Source organism: Rattus norvegicus, chromosome 16 (assembly GCF_036323735.1).
Source record: "Rattus norvegicus strain BN/NHsdMcwi chromosome 16, GRCr8, whole genome shotgun sequence".
NCBI lineage: Eukaryota > Metazoa > Chordata > Mammalia > Rodentia > Muridae > Rattus > Rattus norvegicus.
This window is the reverse complement of record NC_086034.1, coordinates 1,951,459-1,971,427: the sequence shown is the minus strand read 5'-3', so window position 1 is coordinate 1,971,427 and position 19,969 is coordinate 1,951,459. Positions and strand designations below refer to the sequence as shown.

The 19,969-nt window shown below is 39.1% G+C and overlaps 1 protein-coding gene across 5 annotated transcripts in view; it reads right to left on the bottom strand.

Moving 5' to 3' along the window:
- Positions 1–19,969, bottom strand: part of Dnah12 (dynein, axonemal, heavy chain 12) — a 166,616-nt gene that overhangs the window by 127,964 nt on the left and 18,683 nt on the right. For 4 of the 5 annotated variants that reach the window (XM_063275064.1, XM_063275065.1, XM_063275067.1 and 1 more), the window contains 8 exons: positions 19,852–19,924; positions 18,978–19,136; positions 18,548–18,743; positions 16,582–16,770; positions 15,578–15,734; positions 14,329–14,420; positions 9,684–9,862; positions 8,566–8,701 (listed from right to left, as the gene is read on the bottom strand). In XM_063275064.1, the coding sequence (XP_063131134.1) occupies positions 8,566–8,701; positions 9,684–9,862; positions 14,329–14,420; positions 15,578–15,734; positions 16,582–16,770; positions 18,548–18,743; positions 18,978–19,136; positions 19,852–19,924 (1,181 nt within the window). The remainder of the gene's footprint in view (positions 1–8,565; positions 8,702–9,683; positions 9,863–14,328; positions 14,421–15,577; positions 15,735–16,581; positions 16,771–18,547; positions 18,744–18,977; positions 19,137–19,851; positions 19,925–19,969) is intronic. The other variant, XM_063275066.1, reaches the window with a different exon arrangement.

Sequence of the window (19,969 nt, the reverse complement as noted above, 5' to 3'; positions counted from 1 at the left end):
CCAGTCTCCTCCACACACTGAGAGAAATGCACAAATGCAGTCTCCAGGATCAATGTAGAGAAATGTTTTCTGCTGCATGCTCATTAATGACAACAAATAATAATCAAACATCCAGAATATTAAAATTTAAAAATGCCTTTGTGTTTGCAGATATACATACGTGTGTGTGTCCATGTGCTGTGGAGGCCAGAGGTCAATCTCTGGTATCACTCCTTAGGAGCTGTCTATATTATTTATTAATTGACTTTGGTTTTGTGAAACAACCAAAGCTCTGTCTGTGTAGCTCTGAAAGGACTGAGGTAGCAAAATAAACTCCATTTTGTTCTTAAGACTCCATTCTAAGTTAACTTGCCCTTAGGGTGGCCTGGCCCCAACCTTTAAGGTCTGAGAAAAATCATGAAATGTCCCTGGCAGTGGCAAAATAGACACAGCAGCTGCAGCTGGCTGATAACAACAGAGGGGGCTAAGGAAACCTATGTCTTTCCCAGGTCAAGGGGCTCTTTCTGATGTAGGCTCCCTCCTTGTGGTTTAACCAGGTACTGTAAACCAATTAGCTGAAAGACCAACATTCCTTTAACCTCCCATATAACGCCAAGGTTTGGAAACCCCAGCTTGAGGTTTTTCCCTTTATAAACCCCCTTCCCCTAGACCTTGGGGATGCTCTCCTATCCTGTTCCATCATCAGGAAGGTTCCTGGCCCAGGCTCGCAAGCTTGAAGAAAGACTCTCATGGGCTTGCATCAGAGTTGTGGTTCCTGGTGGTCCCTTTGGGGTTTTTTGCAATATGGACACAACAGCTCTGGCTGTCCTGGGAAATCGCCATGTACACAAGGCTGGCAGTGAATTCACACAGATCCTCCTGCCTCTACCTCTAGAGTGCCCACCTGCCCACCTTGTTTTTTCAGAGAGCCTCTCCCTGGCTCAGGGCTCAGTGATGAAATGGGTGAGCTTTCCCAGCAAGCTCAGGCTCCTCCCCTGCCCACATCACAAGCATGCAACACCAGGCCCAGCTTTTTAGGTGGATGTTGGGGATCAAGCTCAGGTCCTTGTGCTTGTGCAGTCGATTTAGAAGCTAAATTATTGCACGCTGATGTAATATCAGAAAAGGACTAGGTTTCAAGGAGATTAAGATGAAAGGGGTGACATTCACTGATATTAACACTGGTAATGGGCAAAGGCATACAAAAAAAATGACTGCCCTTTAATAGATATCAAAGCCAGGCAAACTGCATGAAGTAGAAATACACACTTAGTTGGCAAAGCTATAAAGAAGAGTAAGAAACCCGGCCCGCAGCAGCTCTCTGCTCCCAGACCCGGTGAGAGAGAGACCCAACCGCCTGGTCAGGTGGGCACTCCTGAGGCTGCAGAGCGGAAGAGACCACCAACACTGCTCACCCCTGCCCACATCCCTGGCCCAAGAGGAAACTGTATAAGGCCTCTGGGCTCCCGTGGGGGAGGGCCCAGGAGCGGCAGGACCCCTGCCTGAGACACCGCCGGAACCTGAAAGAAACAGACCGGATAAACAGTTCTCTGCACCCAAATCCCGTGGGAGGGAGAGCTAAACCTTCAGAGAGGCAGACAAGCCTGGGAAACCAGAAGAGACTGCTCCCTGCACACACATCTCGGACGCCAGAGGAAAAAGCCAAAGACCATCTGGAACCCTGGTGCACTGAAGCTCCCGGAAGGGGCGGCACAGGTCTTCCTGGTTGCTGCCGCTGCAGAGAGCCCGTGGGCAGCACCCCACGAGCAAACCTGAGCCTCGGGACCACAGGTAAGACCAAATTTTCTGCTGCAAGAAAGCTGCCTGGTGAACTCAAGACACAGGCCCACAGGAACAGCTGAAGACCTGTAGAGAGGAAAAACTACACGCCCGAAAGCAGAACACTCTGTCCCCATAACTGACCGAAAGAGAGGAAAACAGGTCTACAGCACTCCTGACACACAGGCTTATAGGACAGTCTAGCCACTGTCAGAAATAGCAGAACAAAGTAACACTAGAGATAATCTGATGGCGAGAGGCAAGCGCAGGAACCCAAGCAACAGAAACCAAGACTACATGTCACCATCGGAGCCCAATTCTCCCATCAAAACAAACATGGAATATCCAAACACACCAGAAAAGCAAGATCTAGTTTCAAAATCATTTTTGATCATGATGCTGGAGGACTTCAAGAAAGACGTGAAGAACTCCCTTAGAGAACAAGTAGAAGCCTACAGAGAGGAATCGCAAAAATGCCTGAAAGAATTCCAGGAAAACATAAATAAACAAGCAGAAGCCCATAGAGAGGAGACACAAAAATCCCTGAAAGAATTCCAGGAAAACACAATCAAACAGTTGAAGGAATTGAGGATGGAAATAGAAGCAATCAAGAAAGAACACAGGGAAACAGCCCTGGATATAGAAAACCAAAAGAAGAGACAAGGAGCTGTAGATACAAGCTTCACCAACAGAATACAAGAGATGGAAGAGAGAATCTCAGGAGCAGAAGATTCCATAGAGATCATTGACTCAACTGTCAAGGATAATGTAAAGCGGAAAAAGCTACTGGTCCAAAACATACAGGAAATCCAGGACTCAATGAGAAGATCAAACCTAAGGATAATAGGTATAGAAGAGAGTGAAGACTCCCAGCTCAAAGGACCAGTATATATCTTCAACAAAATCATAGAAGAAAACTTCCCTAACCTAAAAAAAGAGATACCCATAGGCATACAAGAAGCCTACAGAACTCCAAATAGATTGGACCAGAAAAGAAACACCTCCCGTCACATAATAGTCAAAACACCAAACGAACAAAATAAAGAAAGAATATTAAAAGCAGTAAGGGAAAAAGGTCAAGTAACATATAAAGGCAGACCTATCAGAATCACACCAGACTTCTCGCCAGAAACTATGAAGGCCAGAAGATCCTGGACTGATGTCATACAGACCCTAAGAGAACACAAATACCAGCCCAGGTTACTGTATCCTGCAAAACTCTCAATTAACATTGATGGAGAAACCAAGATATTCCATGACAAAACCAAATTTACACAATATCTTTCTACAAATCCAGCACTACAAAGGATAATAAATGGTAAAGCCCAACATAAGGAGGCAAGCTATACCCTAGAAGAAGCAAGAAACTAATCGTCTTGGCAACAAAACAAAGAGAATGAAAGCACACAAACATAACCTCACATCCAAATATGAATATAACAGGAAGCAATAATCACTATTCCTTAATATCTCTCAACATCAATGGCCTCAACTCCCCAATAAAAAGACATAGATTAACAAACTGGATACGCAACGAGGACCCTGCATTCTGCTGCCTACAGGAAACACACCTCAGAGACAAAGACAGACACTACCTCAGAGTGAAAGGCTGGAAAACAACTTTCCAAGGAAATGGTCAGAAGAAGCAAGCTGGAGTAGCCATTCTAATATCAAATAAAATCAATTTCCAACTAAAAGTCATCAAAAAAGATAAGGAAGGACACTTCATATTCATCAAAGGAAAAATCCACCAAGATGAACTCTCAATCCTAAATATCTATGCCCCAAATACAAGGGCACCTACATACGTAAAAGAAACCTTACTAAAGCTCAAAACACACATTGCACCTCACACAATAATAGTGGGAGATTTCAACACCCCACTCTCATCAATGGACAGATCATGGAAACAGAAATTAAACAGTGATGTCGACAGACTAAGAGAAGTCATGAGCCAAATGGACTTAACAGATATTTATAGAACATTTTATCCTAAAGCAAAAGGATATACCTTCTTCTCAGCTCCTCATGGCACTTTCTCCAAAATTGACCATATAATTGGTCAAAAAACGGGCCTCAACAGGTACAGAAAGATAGAAATAATCTCATGCGTGCTATCGGACCACCACGGCCTAAAACTGGTCTTCAATAACAATAAGGGAAGAATGCCCACATATACGTGGAAATTGAACAATGCTCTACTCAATGATAACCTGGTCAAGGAAGAAATAAAGAAAGAAATTAAAAACTTTTTAGAATTTAATGAAAATGAAGGTACAACATACCCAAACTTATGGGACACAATGAAAGCTGTGCTAAGAGGAAAACTCATAGCGCTGAGTGCCTGCAGAAAGAAACAGGAAAGAGCATATGTCAGCAGCTTGACAGCACACCTAAAAGCTCTAGAACAAAAAGAAGCAAATACACCCAGGAGGAGTAGAAGGCAGGAAATAATCAAACTCAGAGCTGAAATCAACCAAGTAGAAACAAAAAGGACCATAGAAAGAATCAACAGAACCAAAAGTTGGTTCTTTGAGAAAATCAACAAGATAGATAAACCCTTAGCCAGACTAACGAGAGGACACAGAGAGTGCGTCCAAATTAACAAAATCAGAAATGAAAAGGGAGACATAACTACAGATTCAGAGGAAATTCAAAAAATCATCAGATCTTACTATAAAAACCTATATTCAACAAAACTTGAAAATCTTCAGGAAATGGACAATTTCCTAGACAGATACCAGGTATCGAAGTTAAATCAGGAACAGATAAACCAGTTAAACAACCCCATAACTCCTAAGGAAATAGAAGCAGTCATTAAAGGTCTCCCAACCAAAAAGAGCCCAGGTCCAGACGGGTTTAGTGCAGAATTCTATCAAACCTTCATAGAAGACCTCATACCAATATTATCCAAACTATTCCACAAAATTGAAACAGATGGAGCACTACCGAATTCCTTCTACGAAGCCACAATTACTCTTATACCTAAACCACACAAAGACACAACAAAGAAAGAGAACTTCAGACCAATTTCCGTTATGAATATCGACGCAAAAATACTCAATAAAATTCTGGCAAACCGAATTCAAGAGCACATCAAAACAATCATCCACCATGATCAAGTAGGCTTCATCCCAGGCATGCAGGGATGGTTTAATATACGGAAAACCATCAACGTGATCCATTATATAAACAAACTGAAAGAACAGAACCACATGATCATTTCATTAGATGCTGAGAAAGCATTTGACAAAATTCAACACCCCTTCATGATAAAAGTCCTGGAAAGAATAGGAATTCAAGGCCCATACCTAAACATAGTAAAAGCCATATACAGCAAACCAGTTGCTAACATTAAACTAAATGGAGAGAAACTTGAAGCAATCCCACTAAAATCCGGGACTAGACAAGGCTGCCCACTCTCTCCCTACTTATTCAATATAGTTCTTGAAGTTCTAGCCAGAGCAATCAGACAACAAAAGGAGATCAAGGGGATACAGATCGGAAAGGAAGAGGTCAAAATATCACTATTTGCAGATGACATGATAGTATATTTAAGTGATCCCAAAAGTTCCACCAGAGAACTACTAAAGCTGATAAACAACTTCAGCAAAGTGGCTGGGTATAAAATTAACTCAAATAAATCAGTTGCCTTCCTCTATACAAAAGAGAAACAAGCCGAGAAAGAAATTAGGGAAACGACACCCTTCATAATAGACCCAAATAATATAAAGTACCTCGGTGTGACTTTAACCAAGCAAGTAAAAGATCTGTACAATAAGAACTTCAAGACACTGAGGAAAGAAATTGAAGAAGACCTCAGAAGATGGAAAGATCTCCCATGCTCGTGGATTGGCAGGATTAATATAGTAAAAATGGCCATTTTACCAAAAGCAATCTACAGATTCAATGCAATCCCCATCAAAATACCAATCCAATTCTTCAAAGAGTTAGACAGAACAATTTGCAAATTCATCTGGAATAACAAAAAACCCAGGATAGCTAAAGCTATCCTCAACAATAAAAGGACGTCAGGGGGAATCACTATCCCTGAAATCAAGCAGTATTACAGAGCAATAGTGATAAAAACTGCATGGTATTGGTACAGAGACAGACAGATAGACCAATGGAATAGAATTGAAGACCCAGAAATGAACGCACACACCTATGGTCACTTGATTTTTGACAAAGGAGCCAAAACCATCCAATGGAAAAAAGATAGCATTTTCAGCAAATGTTGCTGGTTCAACTGGAGGGCAACATGTAGAAGAATGCAGATCGATCCATCCTTATCACCCTGTACAAAGCGTAAGTCCAAGTGGATCAAGGACCTCCACATCAAACCAGACACACTCAAACTAATAGAAGAAAAACTAGGGAAGCATCTGGAACACATGGGCACTGGAAAAAATTTCCTGAACAAAACACCAATGGCTTACGCTCTAAGATCAAGAATCGACAAATGGGATCTCATAAAACTGCAAAGCTTCTGTAAGGCAAAGGACACTGTGGTTAGGACAAAACGGCAACCAACAGATTGGGAAAAGATCTTTACCAATCCTACAACAGATAGAGGCCTTATATCCAAAATATACAAAGAACTCAAGAAGCTAGACCGCAGGGAAACAAATAACCCTATTAAAAAATGGGGTTCAGAGCTAAACAAAGAATTCACAGCTGAGGAATGCCGAATGGCTGAGAAACACCTAAAGAAATGTTCAACATCTTTAGTCATAAGGGAAATGCAAATCAAAACAACCCTGAGATTTCACCTCACACCAGTGAGAATGGCTAAGATCAAAAACTCAGGTGACAGCAGATGCTGGCGAGGATGTGGAGAAAGAGGAACACTCCTCCATTGTTGGTGGGATTGCAGACTGGTACAACCATTCTGGAAATCAGTCTGGAGGTTCCTCAGAAAATTGGACATTGAACTGCCTGAGGATCCAGCTATACCTCTCTTGGGCATATACCCAAAAGATTCCTCAACATACAAAAGAGACACGTGCTCCACTATGTTCATCGCAGCCTTATTTATAATAGCCAGAAACTGGAAAGAACCCAGATGCCCTTCAACAGAGGAATGGATTCAGAAAATGTAGTACATCTACACAATGGAATATTACTCAGCTATCAAAAACAACGAGTTTATGAAATTCGTAGGCAAATGGTTGGAACTGGAAAATATCATCCTGAGTGAGCTAACCCATTCACAGAAAGACATACATGGTATGCACTCATTGATAAGTGGCTATTAGCCCAAATGCTTGAATTACCCTAGATCCCTAGAACAAACGAAACTCAAGACGGATGATCAAAATGTGAATGCTTCACTCCTTCTTTAAATGAGGAAAAAGAATACCCTTGGCAGGGAAGGGAGAGGCAAAGATTAAAACAGAGACTGAAGGAACACCCATTCAGAGCCTGCCCCACATATGACCCATACATATACAGCCACCCAATTAGAGAAGATGGACGAAGCAAAGAAGTGCAGGCCTACAGGAACCGGATGTAGATCGCTCCTGAGAGACACAGCCAGAATACAGCAAATACAGAGGCGAATGCCAGCAGCAAACCACTGAACTGAGAATAGGCCCCCATTGAAGGAATCAGAGAAAGAACCGGAAGAGCTTGAAGGGGCTCGAGACCCCAAAAGTACAACAATGTCAAGCAACCAGAGCTTCCAGGGACTAAGCCACTACCTAAAGACTATACATGGACTGACCCTGGACTCTGACCCCATAGGTAGAAATGAATATCCTAGTAAGAGCACCAGTGGAAGGGGAAGCCCTGGGTCCTGCTAAGACTGAACCCCCAGTGAACTAGACTATGGGGGGAGGGCAGCAATGGGGGGAGGGTGGGGAGGGGAACACCCATAAGGAAAGGGAGGGGGGAGGGGGATGTTTGCCCGGAAACCGGGAAAGGGAATAACACTTGAAATGTATATAAGAAATACTCAAGTTAATAAAAAAAAAATTAAAAAAAAAAAGAAGAGTAAGAAAGTGGTAATCAAAATGAGGACAGTGTTCACACACTGACAGGATGGGCTGTGATGACGGGCATCTGTAGTGTTCCTTCTCTTCTTTCCCTGGGTAGGAATTACTCAGTTTTAAAACATCCTAAAGTGGGGGGACACCCAGAGTGGGTCCCCACCCTCTCAGAAAAGAAGGGGAGGGAGGAGGGGGAGGGTTAGGGTGGGGGAAAGGACTGTGGGAGAGGGTGACCAGGAGGGGGCAGTGAGTAGGGTATAAAGTGAATAAGTTAAAAAAAATACAAACAGGATGAAAGTTAAATATTTTAAATGTATATAGAATCTTTTTTAAATCTACTTATTTATTATATAAGTACACTGTAGCTGTCTTCAGACACACCAGAAGAGGGCATCAGATCTCATTACAGATGGTTGTGAGCCTCTGTGTGGTTGCTGGGATTTGAACTCAGGACCTCTGGAAGAGCAGTCAGTGCTCTTAACCACTGAGCCATCTCTCCAGCCCAGTCTTGTTCAACTTTTTAAGACTACTTTTAGATGGAGATAGTCAAAAACGTTTTCTTAACTCTGTTTAAGAATATGCACATAATTGGTGAAAAGACAGAACATCAAACACATCATTTCAGAGAAAATCACATAGAAGTCTACAGGGGAAGAGAAGAAAGAGCAATGACATGACCAGAAGAACTCACGAAAGTCTTCTGAGTTGTTCTGCTTTTTGACCTGGGATGACAGTGCTCATAATTCACCTCATGATCATTTCTCAGTTTTCATTTTTGGTTTGTTTGTTTGTTTGTTTGTTTGTTTGTTTGTTTTACCTGGATCCTTTGAGCCAAGTTCTGAATTCCTGTGGTTCGAGCTTTTTCTATGAAAGCAATTAGTTCCATCATTTCTTCTGTTGTCTCAGGAACTCGTAGAGCATGCTCTTTAATTGTTTCAAATTCACTGCAAATACTGACAGAACATTCTGACTTACTATAATATGGTAAGTAATCTGTAGCATATTTAATAAATATGTGATGTTGTTACAAAACAGGAAATCTCTATGCTGAAATCAACTGGCTGGCTCATTAAGACATCGTATAATATTTGAGCTTAGCTTGTCTGAGGTCACCATAGGTCATATCAATAAAAATCAAGCTAATATTTTCAAATGAAAGTCTAGTGATCTTTTAAACTCTCCAAGACTAAGGTAAGCAGTGTAGCAGACGTAAGTCTAACAGTCCTAATATAACCCTGCTTCAGCTACTGCAAGAGTGTTGTGGAGTTTTGCCAACTTGACACAAGCTGCGGTCTAATGAGAGAGACCTCAGTAAAGGACTCGCTTCCATCACACTGCCCTGGGGCAGTTGATTGATGTGGGAGAGCCCAGACCACTGTGGATCGAGCCACCGCTGGGCCAATAGTCCTGAGCAGGTCAAGGGGAACAAGTCGACCTCTTAGGTAGCCTTTTTCTGCGTCGCCTTGAGTTTGAGTCCTGACTTCTCTCAATGATGGACTATGATCTGGGTGTGTAAGCCATATAAACCCTTTTCTCCCCAAAGTTGTTCTTGGCCATGGTGTTTATCACAGCATGGTGTTCATTACGAGTCATGAGTTTAGACCAACCTTCAAGATCCAGTTTCTGTATTTATAAAATGAAGCTATTAATCCATCCTGCTGAAATATGTGATACAAGAATGAATGTATGAATGAATGAGTGTAGCATAGTTCATGGCCCTGTGAAATGAAACAGTGTAGCAAATAAGAAGATCAAATTCTTGTTTAAATATTCTAAACTCTATGATACTGTGTAGAGAAGTATGAATACCTCTCCAGGTAGGTTGGAAAACATACACATATATGTTTAATCTTTTGTTTTTGAACAAGAGTAATTTTGGTGAAATGTTTCTTTGGCCCTGTTATTCTGAATACAGTAATTAATTTTTTTACTTACGATTCATTTTCTTTTCTATGTTTTGAAGCGATGTCATTTAATAAAATGTTTGCAAAGGCTTTTGCTTTATTTGTCAAGCCTGTCTTCAAGTCTTCACAGTCCAAACGAACCATAGGATAATGAGCCCACTGAGGCAAAAGCATTATTTCTGAAGCAAGACTGAAAAATCTTTCTATAAACTTTAAAAAAAGTGTTTAGAAAAAAGTTAGAATTTTATAATTAGTGATTTTATAGAACTATATTATAAAGAAATACTTAATCATGTAATATATTATTCTTGCTAAATGACTCCTATTCCTTTTGATACACAAACTTTTTTCTCTTGGTGCCAAGACTAAACCCAAGGCCTGAAGATTCTGGGCATATGAACTTCACAGCCAGTGCCCAAACATTCTTGGTTTTTTGTGAAAGTCAATCTACTAGTAAATACCAAGTGTGCTATAGCCTAAAATCTGCATATTTTGCAATGTTTCCTCAATTAAAAAATATGCTGAGTCACCTCATTTCTGTTTGGAAACAAACTTATACAACAATGTTTATAGCTGCATATATTTGTTTTGCCATTATTGAATACCTCTCTGATAGTTCTAATTTAATTTTTAGGAAAAGAAATATAAGAAACATTTTGTTTTGTGCTAAAGTAGGCATTGCCAAAGATCTGAGATCTTGGAATTTATATCAACTTCCTAATACTTAAACACTGGGATGAATTTCAAAAATGAAACAAAGGAGTATAAAACATTGACAACACATGTTACATTTTTGTGCAAGAGAAACAGGCTTGCAAACTCTCAGCAGTCTTTGACTTAAAGTCGCAGCCCACCTCAATGCTCCCTCACCTTCCCTCCTTGTCATCCCTATTCCACCCACAGCCAAACAGCCTGCTCCTTTTGTTCATTTGGGAAAGATTTTCCTTCATTTTTATCTCAAAGTTATCCTATTCTCCTACAGTTTGCAATATGTGATGAATTGAATTTAACCTTTTCATTGTCTAATTGATCAGGGGGCATTAACTGATTTAACGATTGTCTTGAATACCTGCTGCTTTTTGTTAGCTGGAAAAATAATAGCCCAAAAGTAAATAGTGCCAATGTTAACAGAGAATAGTGAGCACTGATTAATTTAACAAGGGGGGGGGACCATAAAACAAACCATCACTTTAGTGTAGTTCATGTAAAGTTGTCATGAGACAAAATTAAACAACTCTAGGTTTATGTAACACAAAGATGCTGGGGCAGGGGATGAAAAGCCCTTATATGATACAGACAATATCCCTGTGCTCTACTATACATACATACGTTCATGAACGTATTCAAGAAAATAAAGGAAATAGAAGGAAAAGTGAAACTCATTAAAAAAGCCTGTGGAACACAGAATCTGAAATGAGAATACCACTTTACTGTCAGAGAGGGGCATAGAGAACACAACAGAACTAGAAAACCAGTTACCATACAGCTATCATAAGACCTCATTGATCAGTAATTAATCATTAATTAATTAATGTGTTAGATTCTATGATCTAAAAATAGAGTGACTGATAGGCTGGAGAGACAACTCAACAGTCAAAGTGCTTCTTGTCCAGCATGAGGACCTGACTGTGATCCCTAGCATGTAAGGCTGGGTATAACGGTGTGATCATATGCCTTCCCTTTCTTCTCATAGTGATAGCATGAATCATACGAACAGACCACACAGCAAAGCCCAACCAACTTTGAAAACTTGGAATCATATAGAATATGCAACAAAACTAGAAATCTATAAAGAATACTATGGAAACTATACAAATACATGGAAATTAAATAACTTACTTTTAAATAACAAGTGGAACAACAAATACATAAATAAGGAAACTCAGATTTTCTTTTTTCTTCTAAGTCAGTGAGATGGCTCAGTGGGCACTTGTCACCAAACCTGATGACCTGAGATTGATCCCTAGAAACCACATGGTAGAGATAGAACTAACTTCCACAGAAATGCTACAGTAACACACACACACACACACACACACACACACACACACACACACACGCGCGCGCGCACACACACGCACACACACACACACACACAAATGTAAAAAGAATATTCCTTTTTCCTTCCCTCTCTGTTTTCTTTTTTTCTGTTGTTGCTTGTTGCCCAGCAGGCAGTCTACCATCAGCCACCTTTCTACTTTCTCTTTTGAGGCAGGGTCTCTCTTAGCCGCACCCGTCTGTAGCCCAGGCAGCTCTTGAACTTACTACCTGTTTGCCAACATCTTACAGTCGCCCAGGTACAAAGAAGTGGCTCGGTAGATGCACATTAGTAAGCGCGACACAGAGTATCAGGATGAAGAGCAAGACCCTGCGGTCAGCTCCGCGTCTGCATGAGCGGACTTGACAAGGCCGGGCGAAGTGTGGCAATGCCTATCTTCTACAGTCGGCAAGAAAGGAATGCGAGGTCGACTTAAACGTGTTCTCTTCTATATCTGTAGTATTGTGCTCCCCTACATGACTTTCTCATACATTGCCCCATGTTACTTCCCTGTCCCTTTTTCCATTTATTATTTTTGTTTGGGGTGGGAAGGGGAAAACTATAGGCAAGAGAAAGACTTAAGAACAGGTAACTTTTTTTTAAAATTCCCAAATAAAAAGTACTGTCAAATAAACTGATGAATAACTAAAGAACTCAATTCAAATGGTGAGAAAATCATCAGTGTGGATTAGAAATTCAGGTAAGAGATAAATATTACAAAAAAAATTGGAGACCTTAGAAATTAAGAACTCACTAAAACAATTTAAGAAATTTGGTAAAAAGAATGACCTCCATAGACTGTATCAGACAGACATATGGTTTCTGTAGCTTCTCTTGCTTTCTATTACTAATTATATTAAATTTTGATTTGTTAACATATAAGAAACTTTCAGTCTCCTAAAAAATTCCTTTAGTTTTTGAAATTTTAATTACACCATTTCCCCTTTTTTCTTTCATCCCTCCAATCCTTCCACAAATCCTTTCTTGTTCCATTTCAAATTGATGGCCTCTCTTTTTAATCAAACATCATTCGTTTCTTCTCTGTTCTCTTCTATCTCCAGATAAACATCTGCTTAGATCAGAGCTCAGCTGGGCATGGTACTGTGTCCCTGTGCTTCTTGCATTTGAGAAGTAGGGACAAGAGGGTCAGGCATATAGCACGGGCCAGCCTGGGTCACACACTGAGTTTCAGATTAGCCTGAAGTTTATTACCAACTACTCTCTGACTTCCACATGCACACATACTCTCTCTATAAATAATAGATAAATCCATCCTATCTTAAAATGTTTTAATAAAATTTTATTAACTTAATATATGACTGAATTAACAATAAAATAGTTATGAGGTAAATCAACTTAATAAAATGATGCTTTGGATAAGAAATTCTATTTACGGGTTGGGGATTTAGCTCAGTGGTAGAGCGCTTGCCTAGCAAGCGCAAGGCCCTGGGTTCGGTCCCCAGCTCCTAAAAAAAAAAAAAGAAAAGAAAAGAAAAGAAAAAAAAAAAGAAAGAAATTCTATTTACATTATTTGAAGCATTTATACCTAGAGCAGAAATATCCTAATTAAATAAAATTCCAAAAGTATTCATTAAAAATAAACAGAATTATCCTTCTGAGAACTATCCTATCCAAGTTAGCATGTCTATTCACATTGTGATTGGCTGGGTCTTGCTTCTGTGGTGACTTCTAGGAGAGACAGTCTCAAGGCATGTTGTATGGCATTGTGGCTCTTACGCTCTACTGAGAGAGGGAAAACTAGAACTGAGCCCCTATTGGCTATCCAAGATAACATGCTCAGTCCCGGAACCATATACTACAAACAACAAAAAGAAATCAGTGGAGTGGGGGAAGGGGTTTGGGGATGTCGAGGGGGCTAGAAGGAGGAAAGAGAAGGGGAGAATAAGGTAATTATATTTTAATTAAAATGCATTTTTAAAAAACCAGTTGTCTGTAATGGTCTTAATTGGTTGAAGTGCAGAGAACAATTGTGAGATGCCTAGCCTCGGTGGATACATTTATAACACAAACACTGCATCTGAGGCTCAGATGTGAAAGAGAGGTGGAAGAGATTGTAGAGCCAGAGGACCAGGAACTCTGCTGTGAGATTATGTCTCCTAAGTGACAGGGAAGGTACACCCAGGAAATTGCAACAACAAGGCCTACAAAAGAACAACACCAATAGATATGCTTATGTGAAAAGGGAAAATCTCAAGGGAGAGCAGAGCCCCACAGTCAAGAAATAACAGGCAACTGAGGACTGCTGAGAGAAGGGGATTAATCTTCCCAGAGGATAAACCCCCTAATTGGTTATCCAATACCAATTTATCAGTCCTAAAATTATATACAAGCAAACAACATTAAATGGAGTCAGAGTATTGTATTTATATATTTAGATATATATATTACATATATAATATATGTTATATACACATATATATATGCCTATATATTACATATATGCCTAAATATATCAATATACATATATATTTAACACTAACAAAGAAAAGACAGCCATGAATTTGAAAGGGAATGAGGGATATGTGATGGGGGGCTGGAGAAAGGAAAGGGCAGGAGGCAAATGCTGTAATTATAATTAAAAATATGAGCAAATATGAAAAAAAGAATTACCACTTACTTCTGTGTATTCATCAAAAGTATGGTTTTCTGACTGAAATCTCTCTATCATCTTTGTTGCTGTCCCATCAAGGAGCCAGTTGTAGTTTGTAACTGAAAATTAATATTCCAATTAAAATATGAATAACATTTTAATATAGTAAATGCATTTTGTATTATCAAAGAGTAGCCTACTCAACTGTGAACATATGTAGATTACTACATTTAAAGAAATAAGTTAAAAAGATTTAATAGCCATTGCTTTGTATGATAACCTAAAAAAGTTAATAAAAGGCCTGGAGAGATGGCTCAGTGGTTAAGAGCACCGACTGCTCTTCCAGAGGTCGTGAATTCAATACCCAGCAACCACATGGTGGCTCACAACCATCTGTAATGGGGTCCAATGCCCTCTTCTGGTGTGTCTGAAGACAGCTACAGTGGACATTCATAAAATAAATACATCTTTTTTTTAAAGTTAATAAAAAAATTTTAAAGATTTAAGAGGCAAACCAAGTGAAATACATTTTGAAGCTAAAAAGACAATTTTATTCAGTATATTGCAAAGAGAGAATAGAACTGTCTGCCTAGACACATTTTTTAAAAAATTGTATTTATTTATGTATGAGCACACTGTTGCTGTCTTCAGACACACCAGAAGAGGGCACCAGATCTCATTACAGATGGTTGTGAGTTACCATGTGATTGCTGGGAATTGATCAGGATCTCTGGAAGAGCAGCCAGTGCTCTTAACCGCTGAATTATCTCTCCAGTCCCTGCCTAGACACATCTTAATTGTTAAATGTAGTACAATACTTATATTTTTGGTTGTGAGCCTACCCTTTAACAGCCATCTCTCCAGCCCTGTAGTACGAACCTTGAAGCTTTGAAAATAATTTGGAGGAATAGATTACGTTAGATAGCAGACTTTAGTCAAGAGCCTGTCAAAGGACAACTATCCATTCCGATATCAGATATACTTGTGCAGTAAAACTGAACGTCAGGCTTTTCAAACTGTTTTCAGAAACTAACTTGGGTCACCCTGCTTTAGCTAATTTATAACTCCAACAACTCTTCTTGTCCCTAACTCTTAACTCTATCACCTTACTTCCATTGGTAGTCACCCTGCAGCCCAGATGATAAAACTCAAGTTTCTCAGGTCTGATCCATGCTACTGCCTATCTCTGGCTCTTTCAAAACAGCAGCAGAAACCCAGATAGCTGACCAAATTCTAGCTAAAGCGTAGAATGATAAAAAATATAGTTCATATGTACCGTATGTTTTATAATGTGCTCTTACACCTTCTAAGTTCTGATGTACTGCTATCCTCAGTGTACTGAGAGCCCAGTACATCACATGTTCTGGAAGTTCTGTATCAAGATTGACAGGCGCTGTAGTTCCTGACAGCCAAGAAGGCACTGTTTGGACAGTCTAACAGAAACAAAACCAAAAATGAATGTAATAAATATCTAACTGAACTGATCAATAACATTTTCTTTAAATTTCTGTGGTCCAAGAAAAAAGCCACTGAATGAAAATAATAATTTAAGAACTTATAATACAATATAAAAACTTAAATTGGAGCTGAGCTTCATACATGTCTGAATTCCAGCAGATTGTCTATAGAGGCTAAAATAGGAGCACATACAGCTCCAGGCCAGTCTAGGCTACAAAGTGACATCATGTTTCAAAATGTAAAAACTCACAAACAAAAGAACAACCGCAAAAAAAAAAAAAAAAAAAAAAAAAAAAAACACCTTAGGTTTAGTTAGTTTTCTATCATTTTACAAGTATTTATTAACTGTATCGAGGTGTGGTAATACTTAAAAAGCATTAGAAAGGAGAAATATGACTCAGATATTGCTTTGTTTTTATTTGTTTTTGAGACAGAGTTTCTCTATGTATCCCTGTTTGTCTGGGAATTCTCTTTGTAGACCAAACTGGTCTCAATTTCATAGATCTGCCTACCTCTGCAAGTAATCTACCCAAGTGTTGAGATTAAGAGCATATGCCATCATGCCTTAGATTTCTTTTAAACCGTTCACAATTTAGTACCAAGACACATGCAAAGGTGTTAGTTCAGAGCAATAGGAAAAGGTCAAAAGAAGAAAAACATCTCCAATTAACATGTTTTTGAAGAAAAAAAATTTATAAATTAAAATAGCTGGGAGGGGAATAAAGTGCCATGGTATTTTACCTTTATACAGAGTACAGTGACATTCAATTCAAATACTGACATAGCAACATAAGGACACAGGGGTTAGGACAGAAGTGATACCTGCAAAGTTTCAGATATCCGTTCTATCAAACCCAAGACAACGTCTTCCAAATCTTGAAAGGTGGGATAAAATTCCATTTTATCGTCATCAAATGTCAATTCCATCTTGAATATTGGAAGCCTGAGTATATATCTTGAATCAAAGAGTCTTACAAATTCTTCTACAGTTCTCCATAAGAGATCTTTTAGCTACATGATATCAAAAGTTACCATTATTTCAGAAAGTTTAAATTCAATCTTTATCTAAAGTGAATTATTGTGTATAATTACATGAACTCTATAAACTTTGTTACTCCTGGAGTCATAACCATTCTTATAAATGTCTAAACAGTAAATAAAAGTCAGGCAGTGGTAGCACGTGCCTATCCCAGCACTCTGGAGGCAAAAGCAGATGGATCTTTGTGTGGAGGCCAGCCTGGTCTACAGACCGAGTTCCAGGACAGCCAGAGCTACTCAGAGAAACCTTGTCTTTTAAAAAGACAAACCACATCAAAGTAAACATAAAAATAAATAAACAGCAAATAGAACAATATTTGCAAACCAAAGTTTTGTAGTAGAATATCAGCACTCTAAAATTGGCTGTGTAGAATTTCCACATTTATTAGTAAGTTTGTCCCTGGCACATAAAACATTTCAAAAGACCAAACAGTATGGAGAAGCCTGGTGATTAGAAAGGCTTCCATATGAAGGCAAGAGTGGGCAATGGCCTGATACTAAAGACAGCTCCTACTGTCAGAAGGGCCAACTATCAAATAATCACAACTTCGAGGTGTTGCTAAACTTTGAGAAACTTAAATTCCACATGATGAAAATGTTTATACGGCAGAAATCAGTAAACAGAAGGACTGGGATACTTTTCCTTCTGGAGAGTTGGATTTCTAGCACACTACCCTTCTACATCCATGGCAGAGCCATGGAAACTTAGAAATGTGCACAATGCTTCTAAGTATGAAAAGTGCATTGTTACTTAGAATCAATTGTTGGATAGTTAGCCCAGAGGACTTGCATGGATCTGAACAACCTTCCAAGTGTGCTTCATCTTTTCTTACCCAGTAACCATGGTCCCCAGGAGAGTGAGGCAGGGGAAAGGAAACTATGACTACTCGTTACTGTGTTGGACAGATCTGCCAATTAAGTACTGTGCCCTATTGAAGAAGCAAGGCAGAAGCAAGAAGAACACGTGAACTTTTAGAGCTCTTCACTGAAAGGAATGTTTTCATTCAAAACTAATTTTTTAGAGTTGTATGTCTAAAGTATTAGATATGTAAGGGGTCCATAAAGCAACTGTACAAGATTAATGTTCTTTTTATGCTTATTAACTAAAGATGACCAGAAACAATTTGAAATAACCCTTTCATGAGAGTTCAGTGAAGAATTAATTCTTAGAATTTAATCAAAAATGTATTTACTAGGCTAGTCTTTTTGTTAACATATTGCTGTAAAACTAGAGACTGCCTGCTCTTCCAGAGGACCCAGGTTCAATTCCCAGCACCCACATGGCAGCTCACGGCTGCCTGTAACTCCAGGATCCAAAACCTACACACATGCAGGCAAACACCAATACACATTAAACAAACAAACAAACAATTTGTGTGTGATATGTATATGAAGATAGTCGTGTACTTGACATGGTATATGTATGTGCCATGGTACTCGGGTCAGAAGTCAACTTTTTTGGGAGTCAGATCTTGTCCTTCACCTTGCTGAGGCAGAGCCTCTCTCGATTCTGTTGGGGCACGGACTGTGTAAGCTTCTGAGCAGTTCTCCTGTCTCCTCATCGTCTTGAGTAGGAAGGCAGATGGAATGGACCCTGGGTGGCTGTGTGCCCAGCTGTTTGACCTACTGAGCCGTTCCCTTGGCCTTCCTTAATCTACTTTTAGAAAACTGCTTAGCGCTCTGCTTAAATTGATTTTATTTAAAGCATCGAATTTTAAGTATTCAAGATACATGTATAACACGTATATACCTGATTTGACATAAGTATTGAAACACAGTTATAAAAGGAGTCCACTTTTTCAGGCTTGATGCCTTCTAGCGCCTCCTTCTTAGTAAAGAGATTTATGACCTTTGGATACCACGTGTTCATTATCCTCTCTTCTGCCTTTCTCGCTTGAATTGACAGATCATTTCTCAGTGCTTCGCAGTCAATTGGGCCTCTATCTCTACGGTGAACGAAAGAAAATAATTCAGACAAATTACAAACTGCTCTCGATACAGTTGTTGAATCAGATGACATATAATTTTAAAGTTCTCAAATATAAAGAAAGGCCTAGAGGTGTATAAACAGTTTTAAAATTGTATAATAAAATATGCCAAACAAAAAGTCATTCAGCTTTTAAGCTTTAACTAATATATATATATATATATATGTGTGTGTGTATATATATAAAATTTACCGAATTCCTGTTAAGTCCAGCAGAATTATGTCAGAAAATGTTGTATAACCAAGCTCCAGTAATAGTTTCATAGTTGGATGAACAATGTGCAAATTAGCTAATATTTGACTTCTTGCCTGCACAAAGTTAGAATGCCAAGGATTGGAATAATCTAGTCCTCTGGAAAGGCAAAGCACCACATCAGACATGATTGAAATAACATACCACATGAGTTGTGAAATTAATGTTACAGGGAAAAACTGGGGGCTTGGAATAAGCAATTATGGTCGGGAAAGGAAGTGTCATAATCTTTCAAGCATGATTGAATTTTGAAACTGCGCATTATCTTCAGAGGAGAGAGATAATTTGTGGCTGACACAGACTCATGGCTTAACTTTTACTTTGCTTTAGATCGGCTACTCAAAATACAAAAGTAAGAACATTTTAGGTTTATGGAAAAATCTGTCCAGCATACATCAAAGATTACTCAAAGGTAAGTTAGATTTGCTTCTTGCTTTATTATTATTATTAGATCAAGTTTCATGTAAGTCCCTGCATAGCCGAGGTTGGCTTTGAACTCCTGATTCTCCTGCCTCCATATCTGAGCTATAGGATTACAGGTGTAAGGTACCTCACAATGTATATTAGGTTACATTGAAGTATTTTTCACATAGCTCCTCCTACTACTGTAAGCAGAACTAGGTGATGAATGTGGAGAATGTCTTTGGAGATTTTTTTTTTAAATATCCTTGACCTACTGAGCCATTTCCTTGGCCTTCCTTAATCTACTTAATCTTCCTTAATTCACGATTGTAGACTTGAATGTAAGATCAGTTGATTTTTAAATTGTATCCAAAGCTAGACGTTATACCATTTTTAAAAATAGTTTACTCACTCAGGAGATTCAGGCAAAGGGCCCCATTCATCTTCAAGCCATTTAACTGGAGGTTTCACAAGAACACTCTGTACTAAAATACGCATAAGTGTTAATATGTCCTGAAAATCCTTGTAAG